General features: G+C 36.6%; 1 protein-coding gene and 1 long non-coding RNA gene across 12 annotated transcripts in view; one reads left to right on the plus strand and one right to left on the minus strand.

Annotated features, from left to right (window-relative positions):
* The window catches only part of MKLN1 (muskelin 1), a 375,358-nt gene that overhangs the window by 204,642 nt on the left and 151,509 nt on the right, over window positions 1–19,207 (minus strand). For 4 of the 6 annotated variants that reach the window (XM_073238453.1, XM_073238452.1, XM_073238455.1 and 1 more), the window contains one exon: window positions 15,407–15,798. The exons of 1 other annotated variant lie outside the window; for it this stretch is intronic. In XM_073238453.1, coding sequence (XP_073094554.1) covers window positions 15,407–15,798 — 392 coding nt within the window. Of the gene's footprint in view, window positions 1–15,364; window positions 15,384–15,406; window positions 15,799–19,207 lie in introns of those variants that run through there. One more of the 6 variants, XM_073238457.1, reaches the window with a different exon arrangement.
* Window positions 15,672–19,207, plus strand: part of LOC108385954 (uncharacterized) — a 95,658-nt gene continuing 92,122 nt past the window's right edge. For 5 of the 6 annotated variants that reach the window (XR_012132128.1, XR_012132129.1, XR_001850441.3 and 2 more), the window contains exon 1: window positions 15,672–15,810. This is a non-coding gene — a long non-coding RNA (uncharacterized lncRNA). Of the gene's footprint in view, window positions 15,811–16,045; window positions 16,251–19,207 lie in introns of all 6 variants that reach the window. The other variant, XR_012132131.1, reaches the window with a different exon arrangement.

Here is a 19,207-nt window from a genome sequence, read left to right on the forward strand (position 1 = left end):
CCCACCTTTATGCAGTAATTTAAACTGTACTAATGGTGAAAGATCAAACCAATATTAATTAATCTAAATGCGTTCAGTTTGTGAGAATTCTCCCCTAATCCCCATAATAGCTATCTCTGACCAAAGCTTTAAGTCCCATTGCACAGCATTTTTCAAACTATGTTCCTCAGAGATACTCCAGAGAATCCACAAATATTTTGGAAATATATTTATTCTTAAAACTATTTTAAAAATTAAAAAGTATTATAGACCAAATATTACCACAGTAGGTACCACCCTCCATAAAAACTTGTTTCACGTTGCTTTTGTGCTTTGGGGTAAAAGTTCTCCTAAACATCTTTGTATCTATATGAACTTTTTAAATTGTAATTGATTAATATGGCTGTAATTGTATGCTGGTCTTCTAAAAATTCAGTACTAAATGTCTGTTCATGTAAAATTTACAGATGAATTCAGAACTATAACATAATAATTGGACATGGGTCAGGACTGTTCAGCTTTAATGCTCTCCTCAAAGATTAATAAAATATGTCCATATGGCAAGTCACATTATAGACCACTGTATCACAGAATTTAAATTTGAAGTGCTTTCAGACTTTTAAAATTGTTACACAGAATATGAGCAGTTTAACGATGTAACTTTCAAAACAAGTGCATTACAGATAACTTTCCTCATTCAACTTTTAGATAACTCACACTTCTGTATCTTATATGCATAGAGCTGTCTTTCCTTCATCAAATTTAGAATTCATCAGTTGATAAACCAACAGTCCAAGCTACTGTGCCAGCCACCATGCTGACATGCCCCACATGCCAGACATTGTTACCAAAGAAATGCCATCTTTATAATTTAGTGTCAATTTTTTTCAATTTTTAAAGGATTTTACTGCATTTATCCTATTATTTTAGAGGAAATGAATACACAAAGGTCTACTACTAACAACAAAAACAAAAACAGGCATCATAAAGTACTAGAAGAAAATTTCCAACACTAAGTAGACTAACTCAACTAGATATAAGTGAAATGCTGACAAAACAGCTAGAAGATCACATCAAAAGCTGAAGTATAGGTGTGTCCATTATGGATTTATTCATTCTCACCTCTAAATTCATCCTTTTGCCCTTTTCTCTGCAAATGAATCTGGGCTCTAATTTAAGCAGGCACAGTGTTAAATTTTGTCAGTAGAGGGCGCAGGACAGTCATCCCAGAAAGTAAGTGCTGTTTTTGCTTCCTCCCTCAAGTATACTTGCCCAGAAAGCTCCCACAGATTGTTAGATTGTCCAACTCTTAAGCTCCTTCAATACGGATACTTCCCCAGCATCCTGCTTCTGCAGCATATGTGGCTTACCCCCAGCCCTCCTTACGTGTGTGTGCAAGCAACTTATTTAGGAACAAACCCCTACAACAGTTTGAATACTACTAGTGGGTATTTTTTTCAGTCTCTTGATATTTACCAGACCTTTTCAAACTAATGACAAATCTCTCTTTAGTTCAAAGAAATTTTCCTCCATTTTTGAAGGTATTTTTCCTTCTCTATTTTTTTCAGAGAGTTTATCTTCCTAAAACAACTATTAGGAAGATAGTGCAGCACTGCTATATTTTGTTGTACAGGCTATACTTTGCACAAGAACATCCCACAAAAAACTGTAAGAGCTAAAATCCAGCCTCTGTCCCACTTACCAAGTCCTGTAGGCTGGTCAAAAAAGCGTCATCTGCTCTTTAGGCCATGTGTTGTGAAAAGGAGAAAGTGGACCTTATGGATCAAGGTTATAACTCTTTGCCTCAACTTTTTTCCATATCTTTTTCCTTTTGTTCTAAATTCCCTATCTTTTTCTGTATGTGTATATATATGTAATACAGAAAAATAGATGTATATGTACATAACTATACAAAAATAATCATTTTTGTGGGAGCTTCATTAAGTCCAGCATTTTGGACCTAAGCCCAAATGAATATTTTAGGCCCTGGAGGCATCAGGATTTTTAATAGCTCTCCAAGAAATTTGGATGTGCAAACAAGATTGAGATCTAGTGCTGTCAGTTAATGGTGCTCAGCTTTTTTGTTCAAATACGCCCTAAAATAATTTTGGAAATCTGTGCACATCCTCACCATTTTTAAATAGGCAAGCAAAATTTTTCAGAACTTGTAATGACTGTAAAAGTTATCATTTCCAGTATACTCTAAATACTGTCATTTTTTTTAAATATCAGAATTTTATTATTTCATCTACTCAAAAGTAAATTCCCTGAAAATGACTCAATCCTTCCTTGTTTTTATATCTTCCTTCTTCTCTCCTGTGTTTCCCCACACTACTCCAGATGAAAGCAATCTTACAGTCAATATTGTCATTTTTAACAAATGTTATATTTGTTCTTTCAAAAGTATCAATAAAAATATCACAGTCTATTTTTTAAAACATATAGGCTCTGCTTACATACTCAAAAATTTATATTACTCTTGTTTTTTCTTAAACTTCTCCCACAGAATTTTAACCAACGTAATATTCTTTTACGTTGAGGGTCTTTTTTTTCACCCTATATGACTTCTCTGGGAAAAAAGTGTAAATTAAAATTAAACTTTTTTGGTTTTAATCATATGATTGAGTAATTATAAAAAGTGCTTCTGGATACTATTATCAACATTATAAGTATACTATTAACCAAAACAATACAAATATACTACAAACTGGCAGATAATGATTAAAAGTAGATTAAAATGGTATTAGAAATGGTTCTCAAAGATGCAGGCAGGACTTTTTTTTAAAAATTGTTTCATGTGTATATGGATGAATATCATTGCTAGAATACAATGGAATTCAGCATCAAGTCTATACCTATTTTCATTTTCCTAGGTGTACACATTGAAAACCTCACATAAATAAATGCATGAGAACAAAAGGAATTTCTGTTAGTACTGTTACTAATGATCATTTTCTGAATTATATGCCCCCCAAAATCACATAATGAACTATCATTAAAAATTATTTTTTATGATCTACCAACAAACTTGCTTAGGTCCTACTTCTATTTTGTTTAAAAGAGAATTAAGAACCACATATTTTGCAATGGGATTTTTCTTTTCTTAATCAATTTTTCAACTTCAATACCAACTTTTAGAACTGTCCCTTCATTTGGCACCCTGGAGGCTTTTACAGTCCACAGGAACAGATGAGAGGCATGCCTCTTTTGCAGTCTTGAAAATAGGAGGTATGAGGCCAGAAACCTTCCAAGTGAGGGCAAATCACCTGGGGCTCTTGTTAAAAATGCAGAGTATGATTCAATAGATCTGGGGGGGACTCAGTAGGTTCTGCATTTCTAATGAGCGCCTAATAAGACAAAGCTGCTGGTGAGTCGACCACACTTCTGAACAGCAAGCACCTAAACCACAGGTAATTTCTCAGGCAGATCAATTTTTAAGAGAGAATACACAAGAATAGTAAGTAAGACTCAGGAAATTGAATCCCTTAGAACTATTTTTGTCTATCTACCCCTTGGAAAGTCTACATGTACTCCTAGGAATAAGCATGCCATAATTTGAAGACTGCTATTCAAAATTAGTTACTAAAATCCAAATAATGGGGTCTTAAGAGTGTTTAAATTTTAAAATCCTAAACCATAGACTTTATTCACATCACACTTATCTACCTAGAATCCTTTAATGGCTTTTCACCTTACAAAAAATAAAATTCAAACTATTAACATGGGATGTAATATCCTTTATAACTTGTGTTTATAATCAAACAGGCAAATAATACACATACAACCTCTATTTTTTTCTTGTTTAAAAGTAATACTTACTTGTTAAAATGAAATAAAATTGAAAAATCTTAGAAATGAATAAAGAAAAGGTATTAAACAATAAAAATCAACCCAATTACTACAACCCAGAGATAATTACTATCAAGACTTCAGCAAATTTCCTTGCAATCTTTCCCATATGCGTGAGCATGCAAATAGATGTACAAATTGAAAAATCTTAGAAATGAATAAAGAAAAGGTATTAAACAATAAAAATCAACCCAATTACTGCAACCCAGAGATAATCACTATCAAGACTTCAGCAAATTTCCTTGCAATCTTTCCCATATGCGTGAGCATGCAAATAGATGTACGGGTGTATTTTTAAAGATAAAAAGGTAAATTTGCATCAAACAAATAATTAGGGGTTTTTTGCCCAGTTTTTTTTATATGTCATATATCTGAAGTGTTTTCTCTACAGCATTAAAAAATATTCTAAAACTTCCATTTTATTGGCATCCTAAGAGTCTACAATAATTCAAATACCTCAAAAAATTGTTCTATGAAATCCAATAAATCTCAAGGCACATCTCTATCACTATTACTAGTTGTTTCATACAGACTTAACTTGCAACCTATGCATTATATATTAGATAAATATAAAATTAAGAGATCAAAGACCTGAATGTAAATCATGAAACCATAAAACTCTTAGAAGAAAACACAGGTAAAAATCTCTTGAATATAAACATGAGCAACTTTTTCCTGAACACATCTCCCCAGGCAAGGGAAACAAAATAAAAAATGAACAAATGGGACTATATCAAGCTAAAAAGTTTCTGTACATCAAAGGACACCATCAACAGAACAAAAAGGCTTCCTATAGTATGGAAGAATATATTTGTAAACAACATATCCAACAAGAGGTTAACATCCAAAATACATAAAGAACTCACAAGCCTCAACACCCAAAAAGCAAATAACCCTATTAAAAAATGGGTGGAGGATATGAACAGACACTTCTCCAAAGAAGAAATTCAGATGGACAACAGGCACATGAAAAGATGCTCCACATCACTAATTATCAGGGAAATGCAAATTAAAACCACTATGAGGTATCACCTCACACCAGTTAGGATGGCCAGTATAGAAAGACTAGGAACCACAAATGCTGGTGAGGATGCAGAGTAAAGGGAACCCTCCTACACTGCTAGTGGGAATGTAAACTAGTTCAACCATTATGGAAAGCAATATGGAGGTTCCTCAAAAAACTAAAAATAGAAATACCATTTGACCCCAGAATTCCACTCCTAGGAATTTGCCCAAAGAAAACAGCTTTTCAGATTAAAAAAGACATATGCACCCCTGTGTTTATCGCAGCACTACTTACAATAGCCAAGATATGGAAGCAACCTAAGTGTCCATCAGTAGATGAATGGATAAAGATGTGGTACATATACACAAAGGAATATTATTCAGCCATAATAAAGAAACAAATCCTACCATTTGCAACAACATGGATGGAGCTAGAGGATAGTATGCTCAGTGAAATAAGCCAGGCAGAGAAAGACAAGTACCAAATGATTTCCCTCATTTGTGGACTATAATAACAAAGCAAAACTGAATGAACAAAATAACAACGGACTCAGAGTCCAAGAAGGGACTAGTAGTTACCAAAGGGGAGGGGTGGAGGAGGGTGGGTGGGAGGGAGGGAGAAGGGGATTGTGGGGTATCATGATTGGTGCATAAAGTGTGTGTGGGGTCATGGGAAGACAATGTAGAGCAGAGAAGACAAATAGGGACTCTGTGGCATCTTACTACACTGATGGACCGTGACTGTAATGGGGTATGGTGGGGGACTCGACTCGGTAATGGGGGTGAATGTAATAACCACATCGTTTTTCTTGTGAAACCTTCATGAGTATATATCAATGATACCTTAATAAAAAAAATAAATAATAAGTAACTGCCCTAAATACCCAGGAAAAGTAGGTTAGAGTACTACAAAAAATTTCAAAATTTTCTTAAAAGATTGAAATAAAATTCAGAGTTTTGTTTTTATTATACTTAAATTTTTTGCACAGAGTGGCAAGTCTCCTAAATGCATTTGTGGTAAGTGAATGATTGTGTCTTCTAACATGCAGAATCATAAAGGAAGTATAAATATATAGAGAAGACTTCACTGACAGACATGGGTAGAATAAATGTTAACTGTGAAGATGGGAATATGGCTAGTGACCAGAACACAATCAGACAAGCTGTCTTCTGTAAATAGAATCTTTTATTAAAAAACAACTTTCAACTAACATCCCCACCACAAACTGCTTAGAAAAGTATGTAAGAACATACTATGTTTCCATGTAAGTAGGTAGGTAAATATCTTAAAAGATGAAGACATGGAGCCAATCCATACACATGTATTCTGAAAAAAAATAAAGGAAGATAAAGGACTAGCCAAACTGTCACACACAGTTCTCCAAACAACAGACTTGAAGTCAAACAATTTGCTATCTGATTCTGGATGACCACTCTCCTTATGGGGTTTTGACTCATCATGTATTTATCAGTTCCTTGACATGACTTAAAGTAACAGAAAAAAATCAACAGCAGCCTAGCAAGTCCTCAAATAGTTAAACAGTTACCATATGACCCAGAAATTCCACTCCTAGGCATTTACCCAAGGGAAATGAAAACATAACCTAACCAACACTTGTTCACACATGTTTATAGCAGCATTAGTCACAGTAGCCAAAAAGTGAACAATCCACATGTCCTCTACTAGTAAACTGATAAACAAAATATGGTATATATACACAAAAAATATTACTAGCAATAAAAGAATGTAATACTTACTGATACATGCTACATGAATGTGCCTTGAAAACATGGATATGCTAAGTGAACAAAGCCAATCACAGAAGACTACATATTATGATTTCATTTATATGAAATGCCTGGATAGGCAAATCTATATACAGAGACATAAAATAAACTAGCATTGGCCTGGGAATGGGAGAGTAAACAGATACTAGCAAAAGAATAGTTTTATTTTTGAGATTATGAAAATGTTCTAAAACTGCAGTGACTGATGGTCACACATACCTGTGAATATAGTAAAAACCACTGAATTGTACACTTTAAATAGTCGAATTGTACAGTGGGTTACCAAATCAAAAATATTATGTTAAAAACTTAACTAACAAATACTTATGTTCAAGAATTGGAGGAAAAGATCCCTGTCCTAAAATTAATCAAAGTATTGGAAATACACTCTAAAGCTATTAAAAACTGTTAGGCAAATCAGATTTTGTAATAAACTGGGCTTTAAAGTTCTCAAGGTCTTATTAGAAGTACTGCCTATAAGAATTATAAGTAACATTATAATAAAAACTTTTTAAAACTCCAAGACAAGTAAGAAGCTTTCTATTATTCCAAGTCCTTTCAAATACAACAGTCCTCACCCTAGAAAAACCAATTTCACTTAAAATATTCTCAGAAGTTGCTGAAAACTATGAAAAACATGAAAGTTTACAGCATGGATTTAAATTTACTAATTACTTGATATTTTGAACATGGCCAGTATTTGACTCCCTCTAGCCCAGACTGAAATTGCACGATAAAGACAAAGGCAGTCAAAATGCCTAGTTAATTCAGTCATTTATTCATTTAATAAACATTATGCTGGACTACAATGGGTGGGCAAGGGGTAACCCATATTCCTATGAAGGTGTGGTCTACTTGGGGGATAACTATTCATCAAATAATCATATAAATAAATGCATTTTCATAAATTGTATTAAGTGATATATGAGAAAGGTACACATCTGCATCAAAGCATTTAACTACTGCAGCAGGGGAAGGGATGTCAGACTCATTGAGGGGATAGGTTTAAGACAGGGTTTCCTGAGAAAGTGACACTTCAGCTGACAGCTAAAGAGTAAGTAGGAGTGAGATTTTATGACTCTTCTGATCAAATACCTTAAATCAAAAGGGAATAGGGAAGAAAGGAGATATGATGAGAGGAAAGATAGAGGATATATCCAAGGATGCGTGAAATAACTAAGCATTTCTACTTAGACAAAGCAACATGTCTTAACAAATACGCAAGTGATGACTATAATAAATATCAGTCATACTAAAGGAACTTAAAGATATTTAAAAATATTAATACTAATAATATTTATAAACCAAAAGATTTACATTAGACCCAAGTATCTTCCTTCTAAATAATACCTTCACATAAATATAATGATCCCATGAAAGTGCTAATAAAAAAAACAGGTAATGTAAAAATCACATTATAGCAAGGAAAAATAACTATATACTTGTGAGAAATATTAAATTCTCAATTTCTGGATCTCATAAACAAGTCTCAAAAGAGACTTATAAATCATCAACAAATCCAAGAATAAAACCTCATTTTAACTCTTAGTCAATAAGCATTTAAAACAATTGCTAACAAATAATGTTATTTATATTCCATAATTTTTCCCATTAGGTATTAGGAATAAGCAATTAAGGTGTTCAAAGGCAAAATGAGGAAAACACTAAAGCAAAATAATCTGGGGCTCAAGGGTTAGGATAAACATGTTAATATACCATGAGGAATTCATAAGCCCAGAGTATACAAAACAAATAAACACAGAAAGACTTCTGCTTCTGGATATGACAGAATAATCTGCAGCAGGCCAACAGGCCCTCTTAAAGGCAGAAAAGCTGTATAAAATAGAAAAAAAATAAGCTCTTACAGTATCAGATACTTTCTAAGGCAGCTAGGACTTGAGATGCCATAGAACTCAAAGGGAGCCCCACATTCCATGCCATTTTCCCTCTCAGGACATTCCATCTATTTCTTTAATGGTACAAGGAAGCTGGAAAGGCACTGAGAAGCTGGAAAAGGACAGCCACTAAAACAGTAGAAAAGTCAGCAGAGTTTTTAGCAATTTAATGGAGCCAGGAGGACAAAACTTGGTAGTTGGGTCTTGCCATGATGTCCAGGACTTAACAGGATCCCACAGTGCAGGGGAGGAGCAAAAGAACAGCTAACACTGTACTGATTTTCCTCTTGAGACAAACGTCCATTCTTAAACTGCACAAAGCAAGAGGTCAAAAAGCTAACAGAAAGTAACTTAGCCATGATGAGCTTTCAGGACTCTCATGATGCTGGAGAGACAAAAGGAGAGGACCTAGAAATACCCATTCTCTCAGCTGGGCTTCCTGGAGGGCTACCAAAGTTGGGCAAACTAGAGGTTTACAAAACCTAAAGTCACCCTCAAATAATCTCAGTTCTTGACTGTTGAAGTGATATGCCTTTATTCTGCCTGCCAGAAGATGAGTGAATCTTCCCTTTAGAAATATATTAGGTACATAACTTTAATTTGTAATTGTACCTAAAATTCTGCATATAATGTCTAGCACTCAAACATTACCCTCTCCCAAAGTAAGAACTACCAGACACAGCAAGATACTTAGTCAAAAGGAAAATGAAAATAGTAGAAGAACTAGAGGTGAGTCAGATCAATTGGAGTTTTCAGATACAGACTTTAAAGTAACTTGACTGATATGTTCAGAAAAATAAATTATAATATGGAGCTTTCCACCAGAAAATGAGAATCTGTTTTTTAAAAAAGAGAATCAAGACTCACAGAACCCAAGAATGGACTAACAGTTACCAAAGGGAAAGGGACTGGGGAGGAGGGGTGGGAAGGGAGGGATAAGGGGGAAAACAGGGAGGGAGGGATAAGGGGGAAAACAGGGCATTACTATTGGCTCACATAATGTAGGGGGGTGAGGACATGGGGAAGGCAGTATATACAGAGAAAACAAGTAATGATTCTATAGCATCTTACTACGCTGATGGACAGTGGCTGTAATGGGGTATGTGAGGGGGACTTGATAATAGGGGGAGTCCAGCAATCATAATGTTGTTCAAGTAACTGTACATTAACAATATCAAAATTTTAAAAAAATTTTTTTAAGAGAATCAAATAAAAATTCTACCACTAAAACATGTTTTAGCTGAAATCAAGAAAAAGACAGATGGGGTTAAAAACAGACTAGACATTGCTGAATAGAGATTTAGTGAACTAGAACACAGACAAGTAAAACCTATCCAGAATGGAACTGAACAGAAAAATAGAAACAGAGAAAAAAAAATGATAGAGAAGACAGAGAAAAGGATAAGGGACTATGGGACATGACAAAAGATATAATATAGATTTACCTGGAGTCACAGAGGAAAGAAGAAAAAGAATGAGGCAGAAACAGTATTTGAATACCAAAATTTTCTTAAGAAATGAGAGTCATGCTACAAATTCAAGAGATGCCAGGAACCCCAAACAGAATAAATACAAAGAAAACCATTCTTAGGTGCTAATAGAAAAATCTCTAAAATTAAGATCTAGAAATCCTTATTTCCAAAGATGATTTTTGAGTGACTGAAAAACAGCATAGTGAGATCACCACAAACAGCTGAAATGTATCTTACCTATACACATAAAACATCATAAAGTCCCTATATCAGGATCCAAAATAATTTATTAAAAGCCTATTACATTTATCTAGAAAGTAATGCAAATAACTGAGCCATGTGCCTATAGGCAAATAAATAACATAAAACTTCATGGCATTTATTTGATTGAGATCAAAAGTACTTATAAATGAAGGGAACTGATGCTACTTAGAGAAGAACCATAACTTGATAAAAGTCACAAAGTTCCAGTTCTAGGAGCCAGCTATACAGATTTAATCTCTACTCCTCAATCTACCTCATCTTCCTTTAACCTAGGTATCTTTATTTTTTTTTTAATTCTAAGATTACCAGACTGAACATCAGAACATTCAGTGGCCAAAAAGATTCCCCAGCCAGACCAAATATCTAATCTCAGTTTAAGGAAAGGGAAGGAAAAGGAGGGAAAGCAAGGGCATGACAGTTCCTAGTCTCCAGAGTCCATCTCCGAACTAATTATTCACAGTTCATGAGCTACAGGAGCCAATGGAATTGTAACAAATTCTCAAATTCATATGAACAACAATCACTTCTATACACCAAATAAACAATAAATCTCACAAATGTGCTCTACTTTTCAAATGTGATTAATAAAAATCAAAATTAATTTAAAAGCCAAAATAAAAAGAGGAGAAAGAAAGGAAGAGAAAATTTTAGGAGCAATGTCACTACTGAATTATATAAGCATTCTCTTGACATCTCTAAGAACCTGTCTGACCAAAACCACATTCTTAATCCCAAGTTACTGAGGATAATGCCATGGTACATAGAAACCAAAAGTTTCCTACACAAAAAGTAGGAAAATAAATTGATACTTTTAATCCAACAATTCAACATCATAAATTAGTTCATTATTTATTTCTGCACAGCTGTCTCATTACTCGTAACAGCCAAAGAACAAAAGCAAGCAAAAAAAAAAACAAACCCAGAAACCCTAAATGTCCAATAATAGGGGACCAATTAAATAAAATGCCACAAAATCCTTAACATGAATTATAATGTATTCATAACAAATGACAGCATGCAAACATGAGTCAATATTTGCTATATATTAGGGAGGAAAAAGAACACAGAACAGCAAACGGAGGACAAAATCAAATTGGAAAATACATATAGCCACAACAAAATACTGGGACATTTTGGGTGCTTTGTTATCTTTGGATGGTGTTGTTAAGAGTAATTTATATTGCTTCTTTGTGTCTTTATCTATACTTTACAAATATTCCACAATAAACTTAGGGTATTTTTGCAATCAGAAAAAAGTATACATTCATTTTTAAATGTGAACTTTTAAAACAGTTGGAATAGATTAACTTCCTATCCTAGTTGTCAAATCATATCATGTTGTAAAGAAGACTAATGGAAAAAAAAGATAAACACACTTTAAAATGCGTAAGATTTTACTATCTAAACTATCTAAGTCTCTCAATAATATGTAAACAAGAATCATTCTGTATCAGTGAAATTACTCAACGTGTAAAACACACTTTCAAGGGTCCTCCCAGTTTTCATGAATTAATACATTAAAACCTTAAATGTCAAGATAAAATATATCTAAATATCGTTCCCTCTCTCTGTTCTAATCTCATAGCACTTCCTACCTATATTTCCCATTAGATACATATTATAGCCATGTAAAATACTGAAGTAGTTTTGGCAAAAGAAGTAAGAGGGCTCAAGGTCAGAATCCCGTTTCCTACTTTTTCAACTCGTGGACCTGGGCAAGCTAACTTACCTCTCTGAACCTCAGTTTCCCTCGCTGTAAAACAGAATGTTAACATTTATGGTAAAGTTTTTGTGAAGACTAAATCAAAGAACACATGCTTTCCTTAGCTATAAAACAGAATGGTAACATTTATGGTAAAGTTTTTGTGAAAAAATTAAAGAACACATGCTAAGTGCTATGCATGATTCCTGGAGAATTCAATAAGCGGTGGTGGTTACTAGAGGCGCATGGATTAGTTTTCAAATTAGAGAATTTTCCAAGCTTCTTGAAAACTGTATAATCTCAGACAAGTTACATAACCTGTGTGAACCTCAGTTTCTGCATCTGCAAAAACAAATACCTACTTTGCAACTTTGTATTAAGGATTAAGTAAAACTGTACACAAAAATCTTCTTGCATATAACAGGTGCTCAATAAATTGTACTTAATATCACTGCTACCTACAGCAATAAACAATTGAGTATAGGGATCAATTCTAAGACTTAATCATCATTTAAATGCATTTCTCTTAATTCCCAAACTAGGTATGAATTTCAGAGAAAAGAAAATTATGACAAACTTTTAAAAATACATTGAAAAATAAAAGTCCACTTTGTTAGTGTCAAAGTAAAAATGTGCTATCTATAACAATATTTGCTTTAACATTTTAAAGTCCAAATAAATCTAAAAGAGTTAGAAAGGAAAATGTTTAAGTTTTTTTCTGCCTTTGGGAAAAGGAAAAAAAACCTCTATGTCTTTAGGAAGAAAATAAAGAATTTTCTGAATTTTTCTATTTTATTCCCATGACTTCACATGTCCTTACACAACTAAAATGTAAGTGCCTTTCATACAAGAAGTCTTTCAAATCTCTGAATTCCTGTCTTCACCTTTGTGCAGAGGCAGAATAATACTCTAAAGACCCAGGGGACTGTAAAGCCAAATTCCATGGGTTCAAATCCTGCCTCCATTCTAGCTGTGTGACCTGAGACAAGTGTTTAACTTCTGCATGCCTGTTTCCTCATCTGGAAAATGGAGATTCCCCAAATTGTAAAAATTAAAAGAGTTAACACACTTAGTGTCCACAAGAGAACCTGGCATATGCACAGCACATTTGAAGTGTTTCCCATTGTTGCTACTGCTTTATTGTTACCCATTCAAAATGCCTAGATCTGTCATTTGTCATCAATATTTGCTACTCTGCAGACAATTTCAACAAATGGCTTTACTTAAAATCAGACCTGCTTAGGATGTACCTTAATGCGACTGTCATTACCACTAAAGCTACAGCAATTGCTGTTAGGATTTCAGGACAAAGTTAAGGAAAGTCAATCCCTTTCCTACACTTCCTATTATACAAAGCTGTAACTAACGTCTTTACTTGCTAATAGAAGTTCAATACCTAAAGGGTTGTACAATTTAGGCACAGTGGACAATAATACAGCAAACATAAAACTCTCAAACTGGGCTCCACAATATTCAGTCATACTCCTTCAAAGAAAAAAGTTCAGATTATTCATAATAGTTTAGTGCTTTAAAATAATAACTATACTGCATGTCAACAGAGTACCACAGAGATTAAACAAGACATTAAATGAAAACGCTTGAAAGTTAAATATGCATTAAATACTAGTTTATGAATATATTTGAGATTATTGTAACAATAGATTTCTCCAATTTCAAACAGCTCCAAAACTAGTAAGTACTCTGTCCACTTCAAATCAGGGGCCAGGATGAGACAAAAACCAGGGTAATGTTGGCATTCCACTAAATCACTTCCTGCCTGAAATGTACTTCTTTTTTATTCATAACTCAGATGGGACTCATGATACCCAAGTTCTCCCCCTACAAGAGAAGTTTAAGTGAAACCATGGAAACAGCCTAACTTAAGCCTAGGAAAACTTACCCTATTAGAAAATTTCTCCAGTTACTAGATCAAACATACCACCCCAATTTCCAACTGTGTTCCTAACCTAGAAAATGTATAGAAAAATGCTGATTATCTTCAGATTCAAGAATCTGTTAGCTCTCAAAATCAAAAGTAAAGGACCTATGGCACATTTCAACCCCACATGAAGGCTAGAATGTCTATCTGGCTCACTCTCAAAAGTGCGATTCCAGTATCAATCAGCGACACAGCCACACAGCCGTCATCAATATGTCACACAGGCCAAATCAGACCACAAGGCACTTGGCATCCTTCACTGAAACAAATCCTACTGACACCCTGACTACAAACCCTTGACCTGGCCAACAGGACAATGGGCTGGCATTCAGGAGAGTTAGTCGCAACTCCATTTTGAGACTTTGGATTGTTTTGACTAGAGAAATGCGAAGATTATACAGTATAGTTGTAAAACTTTGAGTATGCTTCACATATCTAGTCGCTTTATTAGTTCAGTAACATAAAAAATAAATTATTTGTAACTTGTTTTGTTCATAAAATCATTCCTGGGCTTGTGAGCTGATGGCTAGCACTTTTCTTCAGAGTCTGCACAGATTTTAACACTTTACTAAGCTAGTGTCTCCACCAGTGTGTAAAACTGGAGTTAGGCCTCCTCTCAAAAATAAACTAAAGATCAGTAAATACTATACAGAAGTACTTTCAGCGTTTCAGAAGTAATTTGCTAAAAAAAAAAAAAAAAAAAAAAAAAAAAAGCCATGGTAGTAATGCAATGAAACTCTTCTGAACCCCTAAATCGGGGATCCAGACCAAGCCAGGGTTGCAAGTCAAATTAATTGAAGTCAGACTTTTCTATCTACATTTAAGTTTCTGGGTTGGGAAACTGGCCTCTGTCTATATAATCCATGTTCTGAGCCACAATATAATGAAATTATTCTATAATGTCCCCCCTGTCCATTCCCTTTTTCAGAACTGCCAGCGAGAAGGCCCTGTGCAAATCTTATAACGTCTGTCCACTTGCACGGATTCAGACGGATTCCACAACTTTTCGGCCTTCCGTGACTTTTACTACCCCTCTGGAGCTAATCACTTTTAATGCCCCCCCTTCATGAACAGTCACTCCTCTTCTCGGCCTTACACTTTGGGCAGCAAACGACTGAGCCGTCCCCGTCCAGCTTGGATGACCTTAGACATCCTGACCAGATTGCCAGCCGTCGGGATACCAGAAGCACGGACTCCTGACCCTGTCCCTGGGCCGCCCGCCCCTCATCCTTCCTAAACCCCCGAGTCTCGGGCGCAGCATCGCCGGACTCCCCCTTGTTCTACGAGCACCGGACCCGCCGCCCACCTCGACCCTTCCTCCGGACCCTAATCCCTCCCTGAGGCGGGGGGCGGGCAACGCTATGGGCCGCCGGACTCAGACCCCGGCGGCCGCGCGTCCTCCTCACCAGGCCCCGCCTGGGCCTCTCGGCTCTGCTGCCCTCCACGGCCACCCTGGCTCCGCCGTGCTTACGCCGAAGAGTAGAGCAGCACGAGCCCGGAGCCTGGCACTTACTCGGGAAGATAGGTGGAGGAGAAGGAGCTCCACTTGTGTAGCGCGTAGGACAGAAGCCGGCACTCAGGCGCTGCAGCGACTGCAGCGAGAGCCCCGCCAGCCGCCATCTTGTCAGCACCGTAGCTGCCGCCACCGACCGCCGGCCGCGCCGAGAGGAGGGGAGGGGCGTGGTCTGCTCTTAAAGGGGCCGCGGCCGGCCCAGGCGGCCAGTTTTCCCGGGCTCGCATCGCGGACGCCGTGCGGAGAGCTGAGGCGCGCGCGCGCGGCGGCGTTTCTCGCCTGAGTTCTCGACGCTGAACGCTCCTTAAGGACACCGAACCCGGGACTGGAGTGTGAGCACCCCAGGGGCTGTCCTGAAGGGGCTTGGAGGCTAGCGGAGCAAAGGACTTTGCCTACAAGCCGAGGTAAGGAAAAAAAAAACGAGAACATTATAAAAAGAAATAAAGTGTAGTTATGGGCCAGGAAGGGAAAACGAGAAGACGAATTTGGAGAAGGAGCGCCTTTGCGACTTTGGAAACCCCTGCCCTCATAGTTTATAAATCCTAAGGAAACAGCGTTGAAGGGAATTGGAGTGGAATAGCTAATATTCTCTCCCTCTAGTGTTGTCCTCGTTTTAAATATCTTGTCCGTGTATTCCAGAGTCCCGTGGAGACAGGAAAAGGAAACGCTCCCGTGTCCTCTCACCCTGTTGTTTCCAGCCTGTGATGCCCGTCATTGTAAACATTTGCTGTGAGCCCTCACATACCCATCTTGTGGCACTGGTTTGCTCAGTAATGACGTTCATCCACAGACCAGAAAAACTCTCAAGGAGTTGAGAAGCTGTGTGACATCATTTTTCCAGCTGGTAATGCCCATTTTGAACTCAGACAGAAACTATGCCCAAAAGTTCAGAGAAGGCTAGAGACAGAGTTTCAAGGTAAAGACCACAGGGGGAATAACCTCCCTTGTGCTCTGAATGCCATATGAGCATCATACCGGCTTATCAGAAAAGGAACACTTGTTCTAAATACCTGGCAGCTTTAGATAACGCTCCCATCAGGTACCTGTTTGTTGGGCTTATTCGTGTTTATTCCTTGGCTTACCCTCTGCAGTTACCAAAGTACTCCCCATTCATTGCCTAAGAGGTCTACCCCTGAGAGCCTGGACAGCACCTTCATCTCTACTTAACCCATGGAAAAGCTCATGCAAAGACTTTCTCAGTGAATGACCAACATCTCAATAATTATTTTCCCTCCCCGTTATAATCATTAACCTGCCCAAGCTTCCTCACACCCTCTCCTGATGTCCTGTTCCCATAGGGAAAACTTAGTGGTGTCCTCCACCAGTATATCAGATCAAGAATGCCCACTAGCAAGGCCACAATATGGTATGTTAACCTTGAAAATCACATGAGCTTTGTGTGTTGCACATGTTGAAATAAATATTTGTTCCTTGAGGAAATACTATAACCCTAGTAACTCCAGTTGCAAACTGCCAGAGACAGTGGGAGAGGCCAGAGAAGGTTAGTCCCGAAGATAATCAGTAGTTATCTTTGGGAAAAAGAGACACTTTAAAGAGGAGAATTAAGAAAGTGACTCGGTTCTTTAGTTTTGGGCCCAGAGTAATTTCTTGAGTGAAATAATACAGGGAAATTCAATTTTTTTAAAACCACATTTAAACCAGTTCTTAAGATTAAAACCTTTCAGTGACTTTCTATTCCTTTTGGGTAACATCGAAAGTCCTTAACAGGGCCTTCATATCCTGCCTTGAATACCTCCAGCCTTTTCTCTATCTTCTTTCTCTTTTGCGCTCTTTACTCCAGCCACACTAAACATGCTGAATTGGCTCCTGTAAGGTCTGTGCTCTCTCTGGCCTCCAGAGTTTAGGCTAAGCTACACCAGAAATACTCTTTCCCCATTCTTCACCTGGCTAACTTGGACTTATTTTTCAGATTATTTCATTCTGGAAAATCATTCTTCATCACCTATTTTGGGTTACACACCATTTTCTACATTTCCCTTTGTACCCTGAGTTTCCCTCCTTATCTTAGCATATATCACAATACATTTTAATTTCCTATTTTTTTCTCATTCTCTCTCCCTAAACTATAATGTCCATGAAGGTAAGGAGTCACACATATCCTGTTCAGAGATAAATCCTCAGTCCTGTTAGAGTGTCCAGCACAGAGTAGGTACTCAATAAATATTTACTGAAGAATGAATAAGTTGTGCTAAGAGAACTTGGGTTGCAAAGGAAGAAGACTGGTAGAACTTACCAGACTGCAAACCTGTATCCCTGAGGTTTGATTGCCCCAGAGAATGTGAAGAACCAAGATAGCATGGCTTTCCTGCAGCATAGATTTTACAAATGGTAAAATAATTTAAAGCACTCATATGTTAACATACAGATATATATGTTATAATATTGAACCCAAACTTGTGTAAATGTTAACATAAAATAGAAGACTAAAGAAATTTCAAAATCTGCAGGAGTCTGTAAGAATGCTGCTTACTGTGTATCTTCCCATGAGCTCTTCCTTGGTCAGCCTTTGTAGAGTGGCCCTCTTTCCCCACTCACCTTCCTTTATCATTCTCTATTTCAGCACCATGTTTCCTTTTCCTTTTCTTTCTCTCAAATTACCATTTTTTATTATTTTAATTATGTATTTGTTCACTTGTTATCTTGAATTTCCCTCTGTTACAAGCTCCATGATGTAGAGGTTGTATTAGTTTATAAACCTGCCATTGAATTCTGGAAGGCCAACACAGTGCTTGCTGCACAGCAGTTGCTCAATAGAGTTTACCCATATGTTGGGCCTATCAGTAAATATGCAATAAATATGCTCCTAAGGTAAAGTATAAAATATTCATTAATATTAGAAAAACTTAGTAGCTTTCTTCTTTTAAAACAAAATCATTTAAAACAATATTTTTTCCTTGTAATTGGAATGTGGAGTAAAATTGGTGTTCACTTATTGCATGTGTCATCTAATAACTAAGGAGGGCTTAAGTTTATTTAAAAAATTACTGTATTGATTGACACCTTTCCATTCACCCTAATCAGTCCAACACGGTTTTTCATGCATATTCTGATTATGAGAGTCAGTGAGGTATTTGGCATTACCAAACAAGAACATCTGAAATAGATAAGTATACTGCCTATTTTCTGACCTTTCTGCTGATCATAGTCTTTGCAGAGCTGCAGATTGCTTGGAAATGCAATGTGCCGATAGCTTATTTCACCTTTATCAAGTACTATAAATGTATGCGAAGGGAAGGGGAACCTAAAATTACTTCCTTATAATCTGATGTGAGGGTGATTCATTATAATTGTTGTTAATAAATTTAAAATACCAACATAATCCCAAGGCATGTATCTCTGTTTTGCACATGAAAGACCAACTCAGTTCCTTAAGATCATGTATACAAAACCTAAAAAAGTACTACACTTTTTTTCCTTTTTAAAATTGTTTTGTTTCATTTACTTGAACAAATTCAACAGTCTGTGATTAAATTCTTACCTCTGTCAGGAATATAAAAATCTGTAGAAATCTGCCAGTGGTTCAGATCTCCTAGTGGTACACCTTTACCTCCTCTGCCTTAGGGCACTGCCTTAGGTGATGGGGTTTATTGTGAGGATATATGTGGAAGGCCTGGAAACTGTCAGCAGCCATTTAGTCCTTCTAGTTCCCCCACACTTCAAAGATTGGGACATATTGATGGCCTCATGGAGAACCGGACAATGGATTATCATTCTTCAGAAATCAGTAGCTCTAGTGACCCAGTCATCTTGTCATCCCCTCCCTAAAAGCAATCACCTTTT

Source organism: Manis javanica, chromosome 6, assembly GCF_040802235.1.
Source record: "Manis javanica isolate MJ-LG chromosome 6, MJ_LKY, whole genome shotgun sequence".
NCBI lineage: Eukaryota > Metazoa > Chordata > Mammalia > Pholidota > Manidae > Manis > Manis javanica.